Source organism: Lynx canadensis, chromosome C1 (genome assembly GCF_007474595.2).
Source record: "Lynx canadensis isolate LIC74 chromosome C1, mLynCan4.pri.v2, whole genome shotgun sequence".
NCBI lineage: Eukaryota > Metazoa > Chordata > Mammalia > Carnivora > Felidae > Lynx > Lynx canadensis.
The window spans coordinates 74,820,548-74,845,518 of record NC_044310.1 but is presented as its reverse complement, the minus strand read 5'-3'; the positions used below and the strand labels follow the sequence as shown (position 1 = coordinate 74,845,518).

Sequence of the window (24,971 nt, the reverse complement as noted above, 5' to 3'; positions counted from 1 at the left end):
GTGTTGTTGTTATTATTATTACTATTCTGAGGTTAGTTTGGCTAATTAATAAATCTAAGGAACTTTTGAGGTATCAAACGTTCTACTAAGTTCTCTGTACTTCAGCTAACAGCCAAATTTGCAAAGGCCGTGAAAATAAATTAGGATAGGGCTCACATCTCCCTGTCTCAGGGGTGCGGAGTGTTCTTACAAGGTTTTGTTTCATCTCCTGCCAATTCTAAAGGGGTATGTAAAGCAGATACTATTACCCCTTGTACCGAAAGGAGAAGGAACGTGCCTAAGAAGTCACAGCTTGCCTGAATTGACACCTGTTCTGGCTGACCTAAGTGAATTTCTCTCTTTATTTCAAATTCCTTAGTGGAATCACCCGTCTGGGCCAGTAAGAAATGCGCTCAAACTGGAGTAACTGATTCCCCACTGGGAGGGGGATGGTTAGCCCTCGGGAATGTGGGCTTTGCCCCCACCACGCAGGCCGGGTTGTCTTTGTGTTTTACATCAGCAGGCTGAGGGTATCTCTGGTGTACCCCGTTTGCTGAGTTCCCTTGAGAATTTTCCTGGGTAGTTTCGTCGATTGGCTCAGCACCATAGCATATCACAGAAACGGAATACGAAACTAAAAAAACGCAAAGCACGTGGCGTACAGGATCTCACTTTTCTTGGCCTTTCTCCCGACCCGTAGCCGCGCCCTGTTACGACTGCGTGGGTGACTCGCCTATAAAAGGCCGTCTCCGAGCGTCTTGTCGCCACAATCTCTTCCTGTTCTTGGTGCGTTTGTTGTGGCTTCTAGCTGGGACCGCAGTGGCCGTGAAGATGGCGTCTACCAGCCGGTTAGTATGTCCGGCCGAGCCGGGCGAAATGAGGGGCGGGCGGGGAGTGCCAGGGTTGCTAGGCTGCTGCCGGGGCTGCCGCGTCGGGCAGAGCGCCCCGGAGGTGCGGGGAGAGGCGGCGGACTGGCTGGCCGACCCGGACAAAGGCACTTCCAGACGGCAGTGCTGTCAGGGGTGTCTCAGGGGGTACCGAGCCGTCTGCGTTACCACTCCACAGTCCTGACTTGTTTTCTCACCCAGACACCAACCCTGTGGGGGCCCCTGTGTTCCCAGCCCTAGCTTCGCATCTTTTGGGGGGGTATTTTAACCCGTCTTTTTTCTTGTTAATTTTTCCTACGCTTGCTTTTCCAGCTGTGGCTCAACCAGCCCGCGATCCTTTCCAAAGGGCGAGAAGGGGTTAGTCCCAGGCCCCTATCGATCTGACAGCTAGAAAGTTAGGGACGTCAGCATTGGTAAGCCTGGTGGAAACTGGTTACCATCCCAGAGGCCTTCTGAAATGGAAGCTAGGGCATTTACCAAGAGTTGATAGGTTTCCTTCTAAGAGGTTTATTTTTCTACAAATGTCTTCTGCTTACTCCTGAAGAAAATCTTGCTTGCAGAAAATTACTTGCATATGTTGGGAAGTCACTGTCTAATATATTTTTAAAATGTGATGTATTCCTATCTACAGGAAATGCTTGCACTGCCCTTAGAGACAGCCTTTAATCCTGTGATCAGAAAAATGCTTGTAGACCCTAATTATATCTCTCATGATCACTATGAGGTAGATATTAGTATTTTTGCATAAATGTAAACTGAGTCATGCCAAGGTTGACTTTTCCAAGGTTAGTGTTCGAACAAAGTGTAGAATCTCTTATCTGTTTTCTGTTATCACACAGTTGGTCCTTAGTTAACTCATAATGTATTAAAAGTATCAAATTAAGTACAAATTCGAATTAAGTACAGTATCAAATTCTGTAGCTTCTGAGAGGCAACTGTGGCATAATTTTCTGAACTTGTTATCTTCTGTGGAATTGAGTTCCTGATGAAAGCCATTATCACAAAATAGTAAGCTGAAGTCCAGGCCGTTTTGTGTAACTGCTAAGACTTACTACTTTATGTTACTGTAGTTTTAGAAAAGGTGTTGGGGAGGCAGTGTTAGCTAAAACAACCTGGAAACAACTCTTAAAGCCACTGACACTCTTGTTTACTGATTGTAATTTTATGATTGAATGCTCAATCATTCTGTCTGGGTGTGGCTCTGTTGGGAAACGCTTCCTTGTAGGTAAGTGGAAAACTTCAGTTTCCCAAAGACATCTAAATACGATTTATATTCTCTCGTGGCGATAGATCTGAAAGGTAAATGTGATATTTGGGCACAGCTTTTCCATACGATAGGACAGGAAATTGTAAGAAATGTTGCAACATTAAATATAGTAAATTCACGTGATAGATTCTTTACCAAAAGAATTTTGCTTTGTGTGAGTTTTTTCTTCTTCCTTTGTTAAAAAATAATCTTTGAAATGAATTTTTTCCTGGAGATGTCTAGGTTTTAAATATGTGTGTCATTGCAGTTGTCTGTCTCTGAAGTTTTTCTACCAGTGAGAACAAAGGTTAAGTGTTAGTATTTCTGCCTTTAGCTTTGTCCCCCCCCCGAGGAAGATGTACAGTTACTAGGTTATGAAACTGCCTGATGTTTTCACAGACAAGAGCACGAATGTGAGTTCAGGTCTAAACTGCACTACTTAGTCTGTGATTTCAGGCTAATCATTCTCTGATCGTAATCTTTGGAAGGGAAATATGCTTATTTTGCAGGGTTGCTGTGAAGAGTACTGATACATTTATGGCATTAGACACACAGTGGACTCCCAATAAGTGACAGCTATAAAGTGAGATTTGGATTTATGTGGTTTCTTAGGTCCTTTAAATGATTTTAATGTCATTGGTGTTTGGTTGTTTACACCATTCCTTTCCTTTCGTTTCTCTCTCTTACTTCCCCCACCACCCCACTCTTGTGGTTCCTCTTTTACATCACTCTTGTGGGTATTCTGATCGAAAGTTGACTAGTTTGTCATGATTCATTTTATTTTGGATCGGTAACACAAATAGTACAAAAACAAGACGAAAAGTGAAAAGCAGTTTCTTTTCCCTCTTAGCCATCTCATTCTCCCTCAGAGCAGCCACTGTGACCAGTTTCTTGGTGTTTTCCTAATGATTCTGAGGTTTAACAAACATATGCATGTAGTGCTAACCTCTCTTCTTCCCCCAAAGGATGTTGTAAATACTGTTCACTACCTTGCTTTTTACCTTTTTTCATGAAGTTAGTACACACATTTTAAGTGCACAGTTTAGTTGGAAAATGAGCACACACACATAGCTACCACCCAGGTCAAGAAATTAAATACGACTCGCACCCTGGAAGCCTCCTTGTGCCCTCAGTCATTACCCTTTCCCAAAGATAACCACATCCCAACTTCTAACTCCATAGATTTGTTTTGCCCACTTTAAGGTTTATATAAATGGCTTATATTTTCTTCTCTGTCTAGTTTCTTTTGAACAACATTTTGAGAGTCATCTTTGTGATTGCAAAAACTGTAATTCATACTTTGTCCAGTTTTGTATAAAATCCCTACCTTAGGGGCGCCTGGGTGGCGCAGTCGGTTAAGCGTCCGACTTCAGCCAGGTCACGATCTCGCGGTCCGGGAGTTCGAGCCCCGCGTCAGGCTCTGGGCTGATGGCTCGGAGCCTGGAGCCTGTTTCCGATTCTGTGTCTCCCTCTCTCTCTGCCCCTCCCCCGTTCATGCTCTGTCTCTCTCTGTCCCAAAAATAAATAAACGTTGAAAAAAAAAAAAAAAATCCCTACCTTACTCTTTTCACTTAGCATATCTGGTTTTTTTTTTTTTTTGGCATATTTTTGAGGTGTTTACATATCATTTATATACTTACAGACAAGAAGATAATTCTACTTTTTAATAGCAAAAACTATATTAGTCCTTATAGTTGTATGACATGTGCCATATGGCTGCCCATTTGTAATTACTGTTATTCTAACATTTTCCTTTATTTCAACATAGTTTTTCATAATTTATACTAAGTTCTTAATTTATTTGTTATAATGTATTAGAATATTTTCCTAATAGGAATTTATGGAATGAGTGTGACTATAAAGCAAATCTCCAGTTCTCTATTTCCCCATTTTCCCACTGAAAAGATCCAAGACATGTTCTGGTTAAATATATACATTTTGGGAACGTGGATTATTTTATCACTTTTTCAGTGGGAATCACCTGTGTTGAGAGTTAACTTTCCGATTTGTGTTTGCTGACATTAGAAATTTATCCAAAACCACAAATACCTACTTACTACTGTAAGGATGGTCGATGATGTCTTCTGAATGTATATTTGTGATGGCTATAACATAAGCTTGTATTGTAGTATTTCAAGTGAACGTTTAAAGAGGGCTTATTTTGCATAATACCAAATATTTATTTATTTAAGTAATCTCTATACCCAACATGGGGCTTGAACTCACAAACCTGATATCAAGAGTTGCACATTCTTCCAACTGAGCCAAACAGGTGCCCCTACAGAGTTCATGTTCTTTTTTTTTTTTTTTTTTTCTTTTTGAGAGAGAGTGCGCGAGCGTGCACACACGAGCCGGATAGAGGAGCTGAGGGGGAGAGGGAGAATCTTAAGCAGGCTCCAAACTCAGCACAGAGCTCGACCCGGGGTTTGATCCCATGACTCTGAGATCATGACCTGAGCCGAAATCAAGACAGTCATTCAACCAATGGAGCCACCCAGGTGCCCCGATACCAAACATTTATAATTGTGTATAATTAATAAATCCATGTTAAATATTTTTGTTGCTTTTTATATTATTTTATATCTTGTTAAAAAATGTTTATTGATTTTTTCTGAGAGAAAGCATGCTCTACCTGGGGAGGGGCAGAGGGAGAGAGAGACTCCTAAGTAGGCTCCATGCTGTCAGCACAGAGCCCTACACTGGGCTGTATCCCATGAACCTGAGCCAAATCAAGAATCGGATGCCTCACGGTGCCTGGGTGGCTCAGTCGGTTACGCGTCTGATTTCAAGTCAGGTCATGATTTTGCAGTTCATGGGTTCAAGCCCTGCATTGGGCTCTGTGCTGACAGCTCGGAGCCTGGAGCCTGTTTCGGATTCTGTGTCTCCCTCTCTCTGCGTCTCCCCAACTTGTGCTCTGTCTCTCTCTCTCTCAAAAATAAAATAAAACATTAAAAAAAAAAAAGAGTCAGATGCCTAACCAGCTGAACCAGCAAGGTGCCCCATTTTATTACTACTTTTTTAAGTGAGCTCTAACACCCAACATGGAGCTTGAACTCACAACCCTGAGATCCAGAAATACGTGCTCTACTGACTGAGCCAGCCTGGTGCCCCCTTTGTTGCTTTCTAAAACTGATTTTATTTTGTCTTTTATGATTAGTGTGTCTTCTGCAAACTGCTTTATTTTCAAAATAAAATGATCAAGCACATTAGTACTATGACAAATAGAATAAAAAGTAGTTTTTGAAACCATTTCTTGAGTGATATAGCAAACTCAGTTTCTGGACTAAATGAAATCATTGATCTTAAGTTCAGCAGAGGTATATCTACCACCCTCCTTTATCATACCCATTAGGTTCAGTGTGTACTATTCTAAATCTATTACTAAAATATCCAGCAAGTAGGAAAAAACAAGACTTGAAATGTATTCTCTGACCAGAGAAGTAAGTGATAAGTCACACAATCCAGATGATTATATGTAAATGTCACAGGTTATAAATGGTAGCTAGTCATTTCTATGCTAATCAGGATTTTTAAAAATCTCAGTAGCCTGTACGAAGAGAAAAAAACACTTGCTTTCCATTTAGGTTTTTAAAGCCTTCCATGTCTGCAAATAAGTTACTGTTCTTAGAAGAAACAATTCCAATGGAATCTATCTGTTAATGACTAGCTGGAATTAAAAATTACCTAACTGGGATATTTATTTTGAAGATTTCGCTTGAGTGTATTATACATGGATAGTATTGGAAAAGTATTCAGAACCCTCATTTTTTTCCCCTAGAACACTACTTTGTTACATGTTGGTTGAGAGGATATAAAAACAATTTTTTTTTTTTTTTATTTAGTTTGGATGCTCTTCCAAGAGTCACATGTCCAAACCATCCAGATGCGATTTTAGTGGAGGACTACAGAGCTGGTGATATGATCTGTCCAGAATGTGGCCTGGTTGTAGGTGAGCAATTATTATGGTTTTAACTGAAATCACTATTTTAGGTGCTTTGCTTTTGTGTATTTCCCTAAGTGTCTTTTAATGAATACATTTTGATTTTTTTCCCTACAGGTGCCAATTATTATGGTTTTAACTGAAATCACTATTTTAGGTACTTTGCTTTTGTGTATTTCCCAAAGTGTCTTTTAATGAATACATTTTGATTTTTTTCCCTACAGGTAATTCATATTTATTATAAAACAAACAAAAAGAATTAGAAAAGAGTAAAATCAGAGACACCATATTTTATTGTTTATACGAATGCATATATTTCATAATGTGGGGTATGAAGGAACATTTAAAATTGAGACAGCCCGTCCAGAAGAAAAAGCCCTCAGTCCATAGTCTCCTGAGTCCTTAGTCTTAACTATTTGATGGGGTTTGGGGATGGTAGTGGTGACGCTTGTGTGTATGAAATAATGAATAAATTTAATCCAACTTTTGTGGCTTTTAGATATTTAAACATGATTTGTTTCAGGGTAGTAAAGGTATAGCTGTACTGAGTCTCATTCAAGGACTTTTAGTTAATAGATCCCATTAAATAGAATGACTTAAGAATTTCTAGTATAAAATTGTTATTGTCAAAAATACTGCTTATAGGAGATTCTTAAAAAATGAGAACAAACTGAGGGCTGATGGGGGGGTGGGAGGGAGGGGAGGGTGGGTGATGGGTATTAAAGAGGGCATCTTTTGGGATGAGCACTGGGTGTTGTATGGAAACCAATTTGACCATAAATTTCATATATTTAAAAAAAAATACTGCTTACAATTTTTCATTTTGTTCCTGCTTTCTTACTTACCCAGATATGTAGCAGAACTTTAGAATATTCTTATGGTGGAGTTGTATTTAGCAACTGAAACAAAGGAGTAATACTTAGCAGTTCGAAATGCTTAAAAATGAAAGTGCTAGTAGGATTATGGGATGTATAACAGAAACATTGGTGGTGATATACTGTGGAATAGTGTTGGAGGATATCGGTAACATTCATCCACGTAGCCTGCTTGCCTCAGACCTCCAGTGGGAGGCTTAAATCATACAGAGTTGCTAACAGGAACTGAAATCCACTTATTGTTGAATTCTTCTCAATAAGCAATATTAACAACTTCTATATGCTGGGCACTTTTTTAAAATGATTTCTATATTCACTGAGTTTATCCTCAGAGAAACCTTTGAGGTGAGCGCCAATATTACCTTCATTGTAGAGATGAGAAACTCAAGTTCAGTGTGGCAGTGTAGCTCTACTGTCCGCACGTAGCCAAATTTCTATCCTGTATTGGCTTTTGTAATAAAATGAGTTCAGTCTGATTGGCAAACTGTGACCCACTGCCTGTTTTATATATGACCTGCCTGGTAAGAATGGCTTTTACATTTTTAAGTGGTTGAAAACAGTCAAAAGAATACTAACATTTGGAGGCATACGAAAATAGTATCAAATTCAAATTTCAGTATCCATACATAAAGTTTTATTGGAACACAGCCACACTTGCTTGTTACATATTATCTATGACTGCTTTCACATGATGACAGTAGGACTCTGTAGTTACAAAAGAAACCATATGTGGTGCTCTCATCACTTCATACTGCCGCCCAGTGCACTATAAATCCCAGGAATGCACTTAAAACTCCTCAGCATCTTGAGTACAAAGTTTATCTCCATGCTGCAGCATTTTATTTTGTTACCATTGCATACCCATCGTGTCAAAACAGAAAGAAAAAAAGTGAACTTTGAAAGCCACGCCCTTAAGGTACAGTGGAGTGTAGGTTATTTTGTTATTGATCAAGATGGCAAAGCTCTGTGTTTATTATTCAGTGGTACGATAGCTCTGCTAATAGATACAAGAGACTTAGGCATAAGCACTCATCCTGCCAATCCAGTAAAACAGTGATCAGAAAATTTAGAAAATGTAATGTCGATTATCTCATCACAGCAGAATTTCTTCACAAAAATAAAAGAATAAAAATAAGGCTGCATCTAAAATAAGTTTCTGAGTGGCTTATTTGTAGCTTATGCAGGGAAAGTCAACGATTAGTTAATGATGAGTTAATTAGTTCATGTTTGTTTGATTGTGGTAGTTGAAGAAATGTGTCCAGAGAAAACTTATTTAAGATGAACAGCTTCTCAGAAAAACAGTTGCTTGAAGAGTTGAGGATGTTGGGAACAACATCGATAGTCAATCAATTAAAGTCCAGGCAAATATCAAGTGTTTCTCCTAGACTCCTGATGACTAGGTAGATGTTACTGATACTGCTGAGTTGTTTATTCAAGGAGTCAATGCAGAGTTTCTAGGGTTTGAATTATCTGCATGGAAAAACTGCAGGAGAAACTAGTTTTAAAGAAATTACAAGAATGCTAATTCAGTACAACCTGAAGTGGAAACTGCTAAGATATATTATAACTGATAGATGGTAAAAATACATGTGGAAGAAGTCTTAGGTGGACAGATTTACAAAGATTGTGAAAATGTAAGGTTTTTAAAGCTTCTAGTTATTCATTGTATTCATCAACAGGTACTTGGTAGAAAAGGTTTGAATCTATCATGTTACTGATCAGTAGGGTCAGTAGTGAACTTCATTCACTCTCGTGGACTTAACTGTCATCACTTCATTGAATCTTTGTCAGAAATAGAAGCTGACTATCTTGACTTGCCCACCACACAGTAATTTGGTAGCTTAGCTGCAGCAAAGTTTTCTTGTAATTGTTTTTGAGCTCAGGGCCAAGGCTGAAATCTTTCTGAACCAGTACTGCCTTCAGCCACTGCTGTTTAACACTGAATGGCTTTAGAAATTAGCTTTTGCTGCAGACTTACTAATATTTCATAATGAATTCAACCTAGAATTGGAAGGCAGAACAGTGCGGATACGTTAAAATCACACTGAGGTAAGGTCAGTTTGACAACAGCTAACATTATTTGAATCCCAAATGGCGTCAAATTGCTTTAATGTATTTTATATACTTTCATTGCTGTCCAAAGTTAAAACAGGAAGTAGGGTCTTCATTCCCACACAAATCTGCAGCAGGTATATATTCAAAAGTCAAGACTGTATTTTAATCAGTATTTTCCAGACCTGAATGTAAGTGCAGAGGAAATTTTCATATTTCCAAATCCATTTAACTCTGCAATTAAGGAGCTTCCACCTAACTTTCAATTGGGAGTGATTAATCTACAATGTAATGACATGTTAAAAGGCAAAATATCAGAAGAATGTAATAAAATTCTATAAATGCCTTTCAGGCAGTGAATATGCTCAATTAAAATCATATGCTTGCAGATTAATATCAGTATTTGGCAGTACTTATCTGTGTGTGAAAAAGACTTAAAAAAATGAAATACATAAAATCCTATTAACAGCATTGACAGATAACATTTGTAATTGATTTTGATGATAGAGAACACGAACTGGATTCCAGTTAAGTGAAATATTCTCACCCCAAAAGAGAATGCTGTTCTTTCTCAGTAGTAGATTTGTATTAGAATAAATTATCCTCAATTTTTATATTTTTAATTTCATCGGTAAAAAACCAGTGGAGTCTTTCCTCTTTATGGAAGTACCTATGTAGTATCCTCGGTTTAGCCTCTTGACCCACAAACCCTAAAATATTTACTATATGGCCCTTTACAGAAAAGGTTTGCCAACCTGTAAGTTAAATGAGAGCATTCTAATTCCAAAGTATTAAGATCAAACTGATAGTATGTAAGAGTGAGACAGAAGATTGAAGGTAATTTCAGCTTCTTGGGTCTCGTAAATGGAGCCATTTAAAAAGTAGTGCAGAAATACCGCATTATATCTCCAGCCCTTCCATCTGCTTCACTTCTGCTTCAGACCAGCAAGATATAGTTGGGTGAGATTAACCAACTGGAGATGGAAGATCTGATTCACAAGGCTTACATGCTTTTTTATGCTTGAAATCACTAACTTTTACTTGCATTTTTCTGCTTATATCTAAACCAAAGGAAGTTAATTTTCTTTTAGTTTTGTTTAATTATCAGTCTTGAACACCAGCATTGGAACTACTATATTTTATCCTAACTAAAGCAACTAGGCTAAATTGTAAAGCCTGAAAATTAAAAAAAAAAAAATACAATCTGATTAAACTTCCTTTATATACACAGAAATATCTTCTTGTAACAATTGGTTTTTCTGACCTAAACCGTAACAAACACCTGTTTTAAAATATATGGTACTAGCCTCATTCGCATATTTGTAGCATGTGTAATATAACCTGCAGTGTGTCCTGCAAGTGAAGAAACTATTCCATGAGGGTGGGCAGGCAAGACTCTGCTAACAAAGTTCTGTTTTGCTGAAGAGATGATCAAATTATGTTGAAAAGAGCTTAACTGAACATGGCAGACCATGAGTCAAATTTTAAAAAACATGTGCATATGAACAGATACACACAAACACATATATTACTATCATAGATCCATAATAAATTTAGATTCTATATATATTTAATTAGACTTGCATCAGCTTGCTTGTTCATTTATTTTAAATTTTTATGATTTTTCTTTTTTTTTTTTTTTTTTTTTTTTTTTTGAGAGAGAGTGCATAAGCAGGGGAGAGGGGCAAAGGGAGAGAGAGACAGTCTCAAGCAGGCCCTCACCCAGCATGGAACCTGATGTGAGGCTCGATCCCAGGACCCTGGGATTATGACCTGAGCCAAAATCACGAGTTGGATGCTCCACCTACTGAGCCACCTAAGCACCCCCAACTTGCTGGCTTAAAGGCATATGCTCTTTGTTGCCAGCTCAGTTCTGCCTTTATCTCTTATGCTATGGAGATAGGGAAGAAATTAGGTGAGGCAAATATTCCACAATCCACTCAGGGCATAAGACTTGTGGCTCTTTTCATACTTGTGTTCATAGAGATTTAAATCCAGCTGTCATCATGTGTCTCCTAATAAGTTGTCTTGGTTTACATGGTTTGCATGTGCTTACTGTAACGTTTTACCTGGTCTGAAACTTTTTAGATTATACCATATTTATTGAATAAACGTTTACAGTAGGCTTGGGTTTAAATATCACCAGACAACTTTAGAAACTGGAACTCTTAGAATTGTTTTTGGACAACTCTGTACTTAACTAATATTTAATTTGGCTCAAAACTTAGGGCAGCCCATTGTCACTAACTCCTCTATTTATTTATTTGAAAGCATGCAAGTGGGTTAGAGGGGCAGAGAGAGAGAGAGAGAGAATATCCCAGGCAGGCTCTAAGCTCAGCATGGAGCGCGATGCAGGGCTTGATTCCATGACTCTGGGATCATGACCTGAGCCAAAACCAAGAGTCAGATGCTCAACCAACTGAGCCACCCAGGTTCCCCCAGCTACTCTTAATTTCCAACTCAAGACTAGATACTGCTCAACTGTCCTCTTTGGAGGCATATATTACCCCTTGCAACTGTCACCTTTTTTAGTGAAATAATTTGCAATAAAAAATATATTTATTTCATAGGATAAAAACTGCTTTTTCTCCAGTGTCTAACACTTTTTTTTTTTTTTTTACTGTCCTTTAAACCTTCATTCAGTCTCCTTGAGGCCCACCACTGAGTCTCAAAACCAATGCCAAAGTGCTTTAGGTTTTTCTTAAAGAAACATCGTACTTACAGGAGCCAGTTTCTGTTTCGATTACATAACAAACTATTGGAGAACTTAGTAGCTTATAGTAACCATTTTCTTTTGCTTATAGTTTTATGGGTCAGTAGTTTGGGAAGGACTTACCTGGGCCATTGTTTCTTTCCACATGGCACCGATTGGACCTAGAGTATTCACTTCCATGATGGCTTTTTCACTTATATTTCTGGCTCCTCTCTGTTCTTTGGCCTCCCCACACAGGCCATGCTCTAGGATTTCTCCACAGTTATCTCAGAGTAGTCATATCTCATACATGGTGGTTGATTTCCAAGAGAAATATCCTAAGAGCATGTGTTTCAAGAGTGTGGGAGCTGGACTCAGGTAGTTAAGGGCTATGCCTGGCATAGGATCACTTCTGTATTGGTCAGAATAGTCATAGGGCCCACCTAGATTGGAAGGAATAGAGAGACACCAACCACCAGTCAGTGTCATAGACAGGGTCATGTTTCAGAAGAACATGTTGATGACATATATTATTGCTGCCATCTTTGGAAAAATACAGTTGGTCAGACATTCATTGTCTTTAATTTTTTTCCTCAGTACTTAAGTCGTATTTAGTTTCACCTGTAGCTGGTTCCCAATCTTTTGTGGCTATTTTAAATACTGTTTAGCATGTAATAATTGTCTAATTGACTTTCCTCTTTTATTTGAATTATAGGATTTTTTTAATTTTTTTTTTTTTTTTTTTTGAGAGAGGGAGAGCACGAGTGGGGGAGAGGCAGAGAGAGAGAGGGACAGAGGACCTGAAGTAGGTTCTGCGCTGACAGCAATGAGCCCAGTGTGGGGCTTGAACTCACAAACCGTGAGGTCATGACTTGGGCTGAAGTTGGACACTCTATCAACTGTGCCACCCAGGTGCCACTTGAATTATAGGATTTTTTAAATTTTATTTTTCATTTTTTAAAATTTACATCCAAATTAGTTAGCATATAGTGCAACAATGATTTCAGGAGTAGATTCTTTAGTGCCCCTTACCCATTTAGCCCATCCCCCCTCCCACAACCCCCCCCAGTAACCCTCTGTTTGTTCTCCATATTTAAGAGTCTTTTATGTTTTGTTCCCCTCCCTGTTTTTATATTATTTTTGTTTCCCTTCCCTTATCTTCATCTGTTTTGTCTCTTAAAGTCCTCATATGAGTGAAGTCATATGATGTTTGTCTTTCTCTGACTGACTAATTTCACTTAGCATAATACCCACCAGTTCCATCCACTGAGATTATGTGAGATCAGTTGCAAATGGCAAGATTTCATTCTTTTTGATTGCCGAGTAATACTCCATTGTATATATATACCACATCTTCTTTATCCATTCATCCATTGATGGACATTTGGGCTCTTTCCATACTTTGGCTACTGTTGATATTGTTGCTATAAACATGGGGGTGCATGTGTCCCTTCGAAACAGCACACCTGTATCCCGTGGATAAATGCCTAGTAGTGCAATTGCTGGGTCATAGGGTAGTTCTATTTTTAGTTTTTTGAGGAACCTCCATACTGTGTTCCAGAATGGCTGCACCAGCTTGCATTCCCAGAATTATAGGATTTTTATTTTAAACATAGGAAGTGTTTTGATTTGTCATTGGCTGTTTAATCTTACCAGTGTTCTGTAGGATATTGTTACTGATCTCTAAAATAAGGCCAATTTTTAAAGCAAAGCTTTGTCAATTCTACCATGAAACTGTAGGCTTTAATAGCACTGTTTTGTGGGATCCCCCCCCCCAAATCCTAACAGTGTGATTGTGTCACTTTAAAATTGAGCACTAGGTGGCAGTATAATATTTAGATTATCAATTTGTTCATAAATTTGACCTTGTACATTGCTTATAGTCCGCAAAGTATTAGGTTAGTAAGCTGCTGTAATAGCTGCTAAAACATGAAATTGGTTATGACTTTTATAAATTAGGATTTCAAATAGGTAGTGTTTAGATCTAGTGGTATCATTTCTAGTAAAAGCCACTTTTATGTACCATTTAAAACTGAATTCTTTCATTGTTCTTAGAAGGAACAACCAGAAAATAGTATAGGTAGATTTGAATGAGAAAAATGAGTCAATTTGACCTGTCTTTCCTAAAGTTATTCTGGATATTGTTTATACAGTGACTCTGAAGGATGAATGTACAAATGTGCATTAAGAATCAGCTGTTCAGGGGCACCTGGGTGGCTCAGGTCATGATCTCACGGTTCATGAGTTTGAGCCCCACATCAGGCTCTCTGCTGTCAGCGCAGAGCCTGTTTCAGATCCTCTGTCCCCCTCTCTCTGCCCCTCCCCTGCTCTCTCTCCTTCTCTGTCTCAAAAACAAATAAATATTAAAAAAAAAAAAAAAAGAATCAACTCTAAAGATTCCAGACCCCATTTCTAGAAATTCTAGCATATTAAGAAACACAAATCTGTACTATTAACTTTACAGTTTACCATATTTTTTTATACATCTTCTGTACTTTTAGAGTTTTCATATTTCATGTCTCCAGACCTAGACTGCATAGCCTGTAGAGCAGATATCTTATGTATGTCCATAGCTCCTAGTGTAACTAGGGGCCCTCGACTCCAGGCTCAGCTCAGTAGAGCGGAGCCTGGAATCGAGGGCCCCTAGTTACACTAGGAGCTATGGATGTAACTATGAGCTATGTAAGTAACTATAACCAACTTATATAATTTCTCTAAGCCTGACTTTCTTCACGTGTAAAAATAAGTCATCTCCCTGCCCCAAAACAGGGAGCAGGTACCATACATCTTAGAATTGTTAGGAATTGTTAAGAATCAAATGAAATAATGTATAAAATATATAGTATGATTTCAGTATGAGATTTCAGTGATACATTTTTTGTGGGTGCAAGTACTCCTTTTTTCTTGTGGAAAAGTAGGTGATTCTAAGTCTGAGATGCCATTCTTCATAACAGGTCACTTGCAAAATGTATTTGAGTGGGTCTAGCATAGTGAATGCTCTTCAGCCATATCATTTTAAAGATTACTGGATTACCATCTTTAAATTTGCATTAGTGATGGGGCGCCTGAGTGGCTCACTCGGTTGAGTGTCCGGCTTTGGCTCAGGTCATGATCTCATGACTCAGCTCATGAGTTGGAGCCTGGAGCCTGCTTCATATTCTGTGTCTCTCTCTTCCCTGCTCATGCTCGCTCGCTCTCTCTCTCAAAAATAAACGTTAAAAAGAATTTTTTTTTAAATAAAAAAAATAAATTTGCATTAGTGTTTCCTAAAGGAAATATTCAGGTTTAATTTAATATGTTTAAGCTATATTTTAAAATTAAGGAATATTCACTTTCAAATTCTTGCTTTAGCATCTCTTATAAGCCATCAGAGACCACCTTCTTACCTAATTTAGAATTTTTAATTAATTCAGTTATTATTATTATTATTATTATTATTATTATTATTATTACTATTATTTTTAGAGACCGTGTGAGCAGGGGAGAAGGGCAGAGGGGGAGAGAGAATCTCAAGTAGGCTCCATGCTCAGCACGGAGCCCAGCACGGGGCTTGATCCCACAACCCTGGGATCCTGACCTGAGCTAAAATCAAGAGGCAAGACGCTCAACTGACTGAGCTACCCAGGCATCCCTAGAATTTTTAATGTAGATGTTACTTTAAGCATCAGAGAATTACTAACTTTACTCAGTTTACACAGCTACCCTTTGAGTGACACTGATGCTTTGAGTACTTAGGTAATTAGCTGAAGATTCCACATCTAGTAAGTGACAGAGTGGTTCAAATCCAGGTCTGTAGGACTTAGCAGGCCTGTTTCTGTTAAAGCAGCGTGCTGGGCAGGGAGAGTTAAAGAAGTATCAGATGCTGTAAGCAAGCTCTGGAGCAACTCTGGCTAGCGCATGAAAGGGAGAAGGGTGCGTTAATACAACATAGCATGGTAAAAGCTCTATTACAGATCTTCCAAGTTTGGTAAGAACACAAAGGAAGGAAGCAGTGATTTCCTGGGGAAATTACTGTTGAATTTACATTGAAACATGACCATTAAGCATGAGCAAAGGTTTATGGAGGGAAGGTCATTCCAAGTGGAGGGAAAAAGAAACATGTGTCTTAGGGTAGAGGCCTGAAAGTACTGGTATGTGAATGACTCAAATTATTGTGACTAAGGTTAGGATGCATCTTCCATGAGAGCTGCGGGTCTCTAGCTTAGATGCTGCTGCAAACCTGCCTGTATTTGAGGAAAAGCAAGATGTATTGACATACTCAGGGATGGAATTTACAATGCATTTTGCATTTTCCTTTACAAATGATTTTCCAAATGGTAATTACACTCTCGACTTGTACAGTTTTGTGTTTGTTTTTTAAGGGCCTAAACGTCATGAGTAAAGTACGCTTTTATGGGCTGGTCTGGGAAATTAACCATGATGTGGGTTGTTTCTAAGGGATAATTCATTTTGAGTTCTTACTCAGTTTACATTTGGGGAAAATAAACTGTGATTTAGAGACTGGCTATAGTATTAATGGTATTTCTTTTTAAATACCTGATCAATATCTGTTGATCAGACTTCTCTTGAAAATTATCTTTAATCCAGGCTTTCTGATAAGAATGTTTAGTAACACTAAACCAAAAATCAGGATTCTTTGAAATATCATAAGAAGGAATGGTTAGAAAGGGGTAAATGACTGAAGAAGGTGTGAAAGCTAAAGATGCATTTCAGTTTCAGCATTAGATTTAACAAATGTAATGTGTTGACTTAAACAATTTTCCACAGTACCTTAGTATTTTTTTTTTTTTTATTTTTAAATTTTTTTTTTTCAACGTTTATTTATTTATTTTGGGACAGAGAGAGACAGAGCATGAACGGGGTAGGGGCAGAGAGAGAGAGGGAGACACAGAATCGGAAACAGGCTCCAGGCTCTGAGCCATCAGCCCAGAGCCCGACGCGGGGCTCGAACTCACGGACCGCGAGATCGTGACCTGGCTGAAGTCGGACGCCCAACCGACTGCGCCACCCAGGCGCCCCTAGTATTTTTTTAATTTAAAAACTCCCAATTTGGGGGGGCGCCTGGGTGGCTCAGTCAGTTAAGTGTCCGCCTTCAGCTCAGGTCATGATCTCACAGTTTGTGAGTTCAAGCCTCTCGTCGGGCTCTGTGCTGACAGCTCAGAGCCTGGAGCCTGCTTCAGATTCTGTCTCCTCTCTCTGCCCCTCCCCCACTTGTTCGTGTTCTGTCTCTCTCTCTCTCTCTCTCTCTCTCTCTCAAAAATAAATAAATGTAAAACTTTCTGAGGGTTGAAAAAAAAATTTTTTAACTCCAATTTGGGGTGCATGGGTGGCTCCCTTGGTTAAGTGTCTGGTTTTGGCTCAGCTCATGATCTCACAGTTTGTGAGGGGTTTGAGCCCCGTGTCGGGCTCAGTGCTGACAGCTCAGAGCCTGGAGTCTGCTTCAGATTCTGTGTTTCCCTCTCTCTCTGCCCCTCCCCTCCTCACACTCTGTCTCTCTCTCTGTCTCTCTCTCTCTCCAAAATAAATAAATATGAAAAAAAATAATTAAAAAAAAACTCCATGCTTAGGGTTTGTCCACCTTGAGTACTGCATTTTGATTATTGAACTTTTAGAGTTGGCATGTTTTGAAAAATTTTGTAGTTCCAGACCAAATGGTTTTAGATAAATCTAGCCTATGTCCACAAGTAACTTGCAGACTATTGTTCTAAGACTCCTACTTCTGAATTTTCTACTGGTTGTATACCAAAATGCTTAAGTAAGATCATTTTCCAGAAAGATGGCAGAAAGAATTGAAATTTGGGGTGATTCTAATACTCTTTTTTAAAATACCTTTATTAATTTAAGTTTACAATAAGAAACAAAAACGTTTTGAATCTAGGTCAGGCCTAGAAAATCAGACTCTCCAATATTGGCTTCCTGGCTGTTTTTAGTATGTTGCAGTATTCCCCTGCAGTGTTTAGACTGCTACTATGAGCCATTCTAGGTTTTTCTCTTGTTTTGCTTTTTGTTTTGTTTTGTTTTGTTTTAAATTTTAGAGTGCGTGAGTGGGGGATAGAGGGAAAAGGAGCCCTAAGCAGACTCCATGGTCAGTGCAGAGCCTGATTAGGGGCTCGATCCCACAACCCTGGGATCATGGCCTGAGCTGAAATCAACCAACTGAGCCACCTAGGTGCCCCAAGCCATTCTGGTTTTAATGTTGTACTACAAAATACCTCTGGTTGGATTTGTAGTTTATAACTTGCTTGGTTAGGAGCTTATATGTCTGTCTTTGTGTACTGTTTCCTTTAGAGTATAAGGCAAAGTATACTGGTTCTACTGGACATTCTTTCTCCTCTCCTTTCTCTCATAGCTAACCCATTATTCCTTGTAGTAGTAGAGGCCACTGATCGTCCCACTCTTTCTTTAGTAATAGAATCCCTATGTTTTAACTGGGCATGTTGCTGCCCAACTGGACTGTATTTCCCAGCTTCCCTTGTAGCCAGGTATGACCATGTGATCTAACCAGTGGATTGTACATAAAACGGGTATGTACAGCTCTAGATCCTGCCATAAGGAAGTGCCTCCTCTTTCTCCTTTCCACTGGCTAGAATGCAGACATGATAAAGGGAACCACCAACAGCCATATGAGGCTGGAAAATGCTCATCATGATGAAGCTGGCTTATTAAAAAGATAGGAGAAGCCTGGGTCACACTAGTCTATGACTATTAACTATGGACTGTTAATGTGAGAAAGTTATAGCCTGTTTTAAGTCACTATTATTTTTGCTTTAAATACAAACCTGCCTGTATCCTTCCTAATAAATTTATTTGTAGAGTCATACTGGGAATTTATTTTATTTGGGTCATATCTTAACTGCTAGGGACTGTGGGTACGCAGAGAGACTGAGAATTACTGGTAGTGGTGGATTGGAAGGTTTTCCAACATGACCACCACCACTGGACATGGATTGATAGTTCTTTAGTACAGGAGTACAGGATGAATAGGCACAAAAGTCCACATGGAGCTTCTAAAGACAGATTATTACAATGAAGAGGAGCAGTGATCCAGCGGACTGAACAAAATTCTCCTGATGTAGCTCGCTAGAAGGAAGTTATGGAAAATAAATGATTTTTTGTGATCGGTGAAATAAAGTTTCCATAATATTTCTATTAAATATTGTCAGAGGGGTGCCTGGATGGCTCAGTCGGTTGAGCACCTGACTCTGAATTTCAGCTCAGGTCATGATCTCATGGTTTGTGGGATTGAGCCCCCGTGTTGGGCTCCGCACTGACAGGGCGGAGCCTGCTTGGGATTCTCTCTCCCTCTCTCTCTGCCCCTCCCTTGCACGTGCGTGCTTGCTCGCTCTCTCTCTCTCATAAATAAGTTTTTTAAAATGTCAGAAAGAAATAAGATAGCACAAGGAAACAAACACAATAAAACTGTTTGAGATAGTGATTAGCTGACAACATTCTAGGAAATTGGATCAGTAAAGCAGAGAAGAAACCTGAGACTATAAAGAGTGAATGAGAAAGTGGTAAACACAAGATAGCCATTATGGTTCTACTTGAAGATCCAGGTGAATATTGTAAAGTATTAAAGGTACAATAGAAGAAAACGTTACATTGTACCGGAAGACCCTTAGGGTTGCAAGTCAAGAATCCACACACCAGTGGGGAATGTATCTTTTAAACATTTAAAAAATGTTATTAGTCAAGACTTGCAAATAACCAGCCAGTAAAATTAACTCTGATTCCTTGGTTTGTTGTGTGGCAGAAAAAGGAAGTCCTAGAGCAATCTTTTTTTTTTTTTTTTTTGTGAATTTATACATAAATCCCACAAAATACAGTGCTTGATTCTATTTGCTAATTGTCATGTGGAAGAACATTGATGATTATTTGCTAATAATTCTGGTTCTTCTCTTCTGAGCTACATGGTACATTTATGTTTCCATCCCCTCCAGAGTTAAGCATCACTCCTTGACTGGCTTTGGCCAAGGACATGTGAGTGGAAATGTTACTATTGGAAAGTATATATAAGTCAGTGCATAACTTAATACATATCCTTCCCCCTAGCATGTCTCAAGTGGCAGGAATTCTATCATCTTGAATAAGGATGGCATAGAAAGCTGTCCTACCCCTATATAGACATGTGGTATGAATAAGAAAAAAATCTTCATTTTAAGCCGCTAACCTTCTGAAATTACTTATTACTCCAGAGTAACTTAATTTATCTTAACACATAAGTACTAGAAGAATAATAACCCACAAACAACTATGGCTCGCTTTTATAATGTAAAAAGATAGTACGTAAGAAATGCTATGGTTTGCTAAGATGACAGACATTTAATGAACTCAGCACATTCTTAATAATATAAGACACTCTGCATTGGAGTAGAATGGTGTTTTAATAGATGAATATTTCAGTTCACCTGTTACTTTTCTGCATAATGTTGAAATATTGGAGACATTTCTGTTTTAAATCAAAGGCATTGTTTTGAGAGTTCTGACAAGTGCTTTAGATATAATATAGAAATGGGAGTTAAACATTGGAAGGGGAACAAGTTCTTTGCCACTGATGAGATTCTATATCTAGAATATTCAGATCAAATTTTAAAAATTAATAGTCTATTAAAAGTGGCTGAATATAAGCATATAAAATATTACAGCAATTACTAGTTAGAAAATGAGATTTTTAACAGAAAAAAATTAGATCTAGTCATAAATGTGACATACATATAATCTAAAAGATGAGTTTGAGAAAGAGTATATATATTCCCTTGTCCAAGAAGATTGTTATTCACAAAATCATGGATAGGTTATCCTAAGATACATGTGACTTAATTCAAAATCAACAGTATTATGGTGGGAGCGAATTTTTATTTTTAATTTATTGAGGTCTAATTGCATGCAGTAAAATGCACAGATCCCAGATACACAGTTTGCATTTTGATATCTTGACACTGCATATACTGGTATAATCACACTAATCAAGGTGTTTAGACCATTTCCTTCCATTCTCAGAAGTTCCCATATGTTTCTTTCTAATCTGTTACCTCTGCCCCCCACCCCCAGCCCAGTAGCAACCACTGTACTGATTTCTATTTTCAGAGATTATTTTGCCTGTTTTTGGACTTCCTATAAAAATTTTTATTTATTTATTTGTTTTGAAAGAGACAGAGACAGCATGTGAGCAGGGGAGGGGCAAAAAGACAGAAAAAAATCCCAAGCAGGCTCCCCCTACATGGGGCTCAAACTCATGAAACTACAAGATCATAACTCGAGCAGAAACTAAGAGTCAGACGCTTAACCAGCTTAGCCACCCTGGCGCCTCTGAACTTCCTATAACTAGAATTATATAGTAGTTTTTTTATTTTTTATTTTTTATTATTTTTTTTAGTAATTGACTTTTTTCGGGCTCAGCATATAGTTTTTGAATGCATTTACATCACTGCATGTATCAGTAGTTTATTTGTGGAGGGATATCCCATTGTATACATTTTCCTGTTAACACACATTTGGGTTGTTTCCAGTTTTTAGCTAATATGAGTAATGCTGCTGTGAAGATTCTTGTATGAGACTTTCTGTCTCGTGCTCATTTTACAAAAATTAGTGTTTGGTTGAGAACGTAACTGGTAAAAATTTCTATGTTTTTCCTGTTTGTGGAACATTAAAGGATATGGGAGGGTGTGTGTGTGTGTGTGTGTGTGTGTGTGTGTGTATTGGCAGGCTTCTTTGCTGAAGGTTGATTATACACTTACCCTTGAAAAGACTGTATTGCAGTTTCCTTCCAGAGCATCTTTTAAAATGCTGCCTCATTTAGGTTTCTTCAAATGAAAATCCTTTATGCACTCTGATTTTTCTGAATGGTCTGCCCTATTTTGTTACTCGTGCACTTAATCTGGTGCTCTAGTTATAGTTTCATGATGTGCTATTTGAGTTATTTTGGAAATTTTATTTCTTATAAATGCTATGTTTTGAGCAGTAAAATATAAAAAGAGGGAATGTCTCTTAGCACAAATCACAGATTGTTGAATGAGTCATGTAGATTGTTCCCACGTATGTGGAAAAATTACATCACTACCCGGTTCTGGCTTTTCTATTTATAATGTCCTAGGCCAACTCCCGCCACCCCCCTTTTTTCCCTAATCCAACTTGTCTTTCTAAAGGCAGTGCAAAGCAACCAATAAAAGAGACTCTTGGTAGGTTTTTGGGGGGCCAAAAGGAAAATGGTATGAAATAAAGTATTAGCCAAGATGTTTCATCTTTAGATTTCTAGAGAGACTTAAAAAGATGTGAGCATACCTACCTGCCTTTTCATATACCATGTTCTCTTCATTCATTCATTAAACAAATTAATGATGACATTTGAGTTTTTATTTGAACTTAGATTTTTGCAAGTAACTCCAGATATGAAGGCCATAGTTTTTTGTTATGTGCATGTTTGTGTATTTTTGTTTTTTGACTAGGAAGTTAGATACACTTTTTTTTTCTTGAAAACATAGTGTGTGGAGACATCATAGTATCCCTTTAATTGTCAGATGCTATTAAAGGGGCTGACCTGTTTAAACAATCTTGTTTTGGTGTTCATGATGTGGATTTGGTGAACAGAGCTTTTCATGGAACAGGCACAATATGATCTAATGTTAATTTAAGGAAAAAACATACACATGAATTAAAAAGGCAGAAAGTATATATACCAAAATATTTACAGTGGCTTTCCCTAGTGTTGAGAATACAGGTAGTTTTGTTTTGCATACACACAAACACACACACACACACACACACACACACACACACACACATTTGTAAGCAGGCATTATTATAATTCTGTTATGAAAAGGAAGAAAAATCAGTCTTTTTATTTATTTATTATTTTTTTTTTTTAAATTTTTTTTTTCAACGTTTATTTATTTTTGGGACAGAGAGAGACAGAGCATGAACGGGGGAGGGGCAGAGAGAGAGGGAGACACAGAATCGGAAACAGGCTCCAGGCTCTGAGCCATCAGCCCAGAGCCTGACGCGGGGCTCGAACTCACGGACCGCGAGATCGTGACCTGGCTGAAGTCGGACGCTTAACCGACTGTGCCACCCAGGCGCCCCGAAAATCAGTCTTTTTAAATTGGTCTCTGAGATACAGGCCTTGTTTAGTTAGTATTGCAGTGAGACTTCAGTCCATTATTACAGGTTTTGTTACTTTCAGGTAAGTTTTTAAAATCTTAATTTATATAATTAGAATTGCTTCCCAAGTTTAGTGATGTTTATTTTTTTGAGAGGGAAGCAGAAAAATCCATCATGACAGTCCCATCCATTTAACCTTCTTTTTCTCTTATTTTGGGCCACCTGCTCAATCTCTCATCTCCTGAAGTTGCCTTATAAACTGATCTGCCTGCTTCTGCTTTCCTTGGCCATTCTTACTACATACGGGTAGGGCAGATGGGGACCCTGCCTCTCATCTCAGTTCCCTTGTAACAGGAAATAGTCCAAGTGATATCTGGTTACTCCCAAGTGTTTTGAGTGTTCAAAGAAATATAAATTATTCCAGAACCATCAGGAATGATTCTGTTGCACATTTACCTCCTTCCTTAAATAAAGCAGTAAGATTAGATTAAGATTACTATACTTGGTTCATAAGCATTTTAATTAATGTACTACATAGACAGTAGTTCAGAGGATTTAGCAGAGTTTACGTTGAGTTCCTTCCTTCTTTTCTCTTTGCTGTCCTTCTGGTCATATACCTGTAGCGGAGCACTCTGCTACTTTTAAAGTCTCAAAAGGAGGGAGATGTCAGAAGATATGTCAAACTATTTTCATTTTCCTAGTAGTAGATAGCTAATATCAGGCACTCACCTTGAACTTTTTAATCACTTTACATGCATGTGCTGTACCTGTTTTGGCTTATTTAATCTTTATGATCTTTAGACTGTGAGGTTATTAGGGAACTTAGAAATGCCATGAGAAATGCCATGATTTGTCCAAGGCTAAGTGGCAAATGGTACAGTCCGTGCTCGTAACCATTATATTAATTGACTGTCACCAGAAGCTCTTTTAATTGCTGAGTTAACTAATTTCTGCCATTTCTTTCTCCTTTCTCTTTAGGCAACAATGAAAATGGTCTGGTTCCTGCTCTCAGTTTTGTCACACTTTGGTGGAAAAGCTCATGTTTTACAAATCCAGTATAGAACAGTCTTTGGGATCAGTTGCACATTTCCGTTCTAGTTGTGTCATCTTACACAAATTTTATTTCTAAAGTGGCAGTAAAAGTGGTACCTACCTTTATCAGGCTGGGAGGATTAAAAGAGAACATTTACACAGTGACTAGCGTGGGCAGCTGTTCAGTGGTAATAACTCTTGTCGCTGTGGAGATGTTACGAGCTACTGAGCATTCCCCCCAAAGCAGTGATCAACCAGATCTGTTCATGTTTAGTTTCCTAGCGTGACCTATTTTACCACTGGCCCTTTGCTTAAAAAGAAAATACCTACCTGGCTTTCTTCTCACTAATTCTAGGCTTAACATTTTACTCTGTATAAATTATTTGGCCAGAAATATTTTTTTCATCTAGTAGTTACTACAACATAAGTTTCAGCTTAGTTCTTTGCAAAACATGAAAGCTTAGTAACTTTTTATATGAAACTGTGTGCAATAATACAATTGTGAAAAGTGCTTTCTGGTTTTTTCTATGTCCCTTGCAAATTTTGGTTTTGAATCACATTTATCTTTGTATCACATATGAATAGCTTTATTTTGTTGTGTGTGTTTATTTTGACTAATACTTTTTTCTTCCAAAAGTTAGAATATGACTAATCAAAGCATAATGTCTAAAAAGGGTTATTATTGGCCTGGCATCATAGTTAAAGGAACGCTTTAGGACAGATGTCTGAGACCTGATACTTAAGCTGGAGCCTGGATGTCCATGTTGAGATTTCCTAGGAATAAAAGCGCCTGAGTTGGGCATTAAAGAGTGTTCAGTAGATCCTATTTAGACTTGTGCTTGTATTTTTAGGTGACCGAGTTATTGACGTGGGGTCTGAATGGAGAACTTTCAGCAATGATAAAGCAACAAAAGATCCATCTCGAGTTGGAGACTCTCAGAATCCTCTACTGAGTGATGGGGATTTGTCAACCATGATTGGCAAGGTAATAAATCCGCTCAACAGGAAGTAGCAAGTATGGACTGACCAAAGACCTGGGGGTTTGGAAACTTTGCAAAAGTATCAGTCACTGCCCCGTGAGGAATCTTGACCTGAGAATGAGATTTACCAGTCACACTGTTGTGGAATGATTGTTCCCTTACACATATCTTCCACACAGATCAAAATTACA

At 38.3% G+C, this 24,971-nt stretch overlaps 1 protein-coding gene across 1 annotated transcript in view; it reads left to right on the top strand.

Annotated features, from left to right (window-relative positions):
- Nucleotides 1-732: 732 nt before the first annotated feature.
- The window catches only part of GTF2B (general transcription factor IIB), a 33,318-nt gene continuing 9,079 nt past the window's right edge, over nt 733-24,971 (top strand). The window contains exons 1-3 of the mRNA XM_030324234.1: nt 733-827; nt 5,955-6,061; nt 24,652-24,785. Coding sequence (XP_030180094.1) covers nt 811-827; nt 5,955-6,061; nt 24,652-24,785 — 258 coding nt within the window. The 5' untranslated portion in view covers nt 733-810. The remainder of the gene's footprint in view (nt 828-5,954; nt 6,062-24,651; nt 24,786-24,971) is intronic.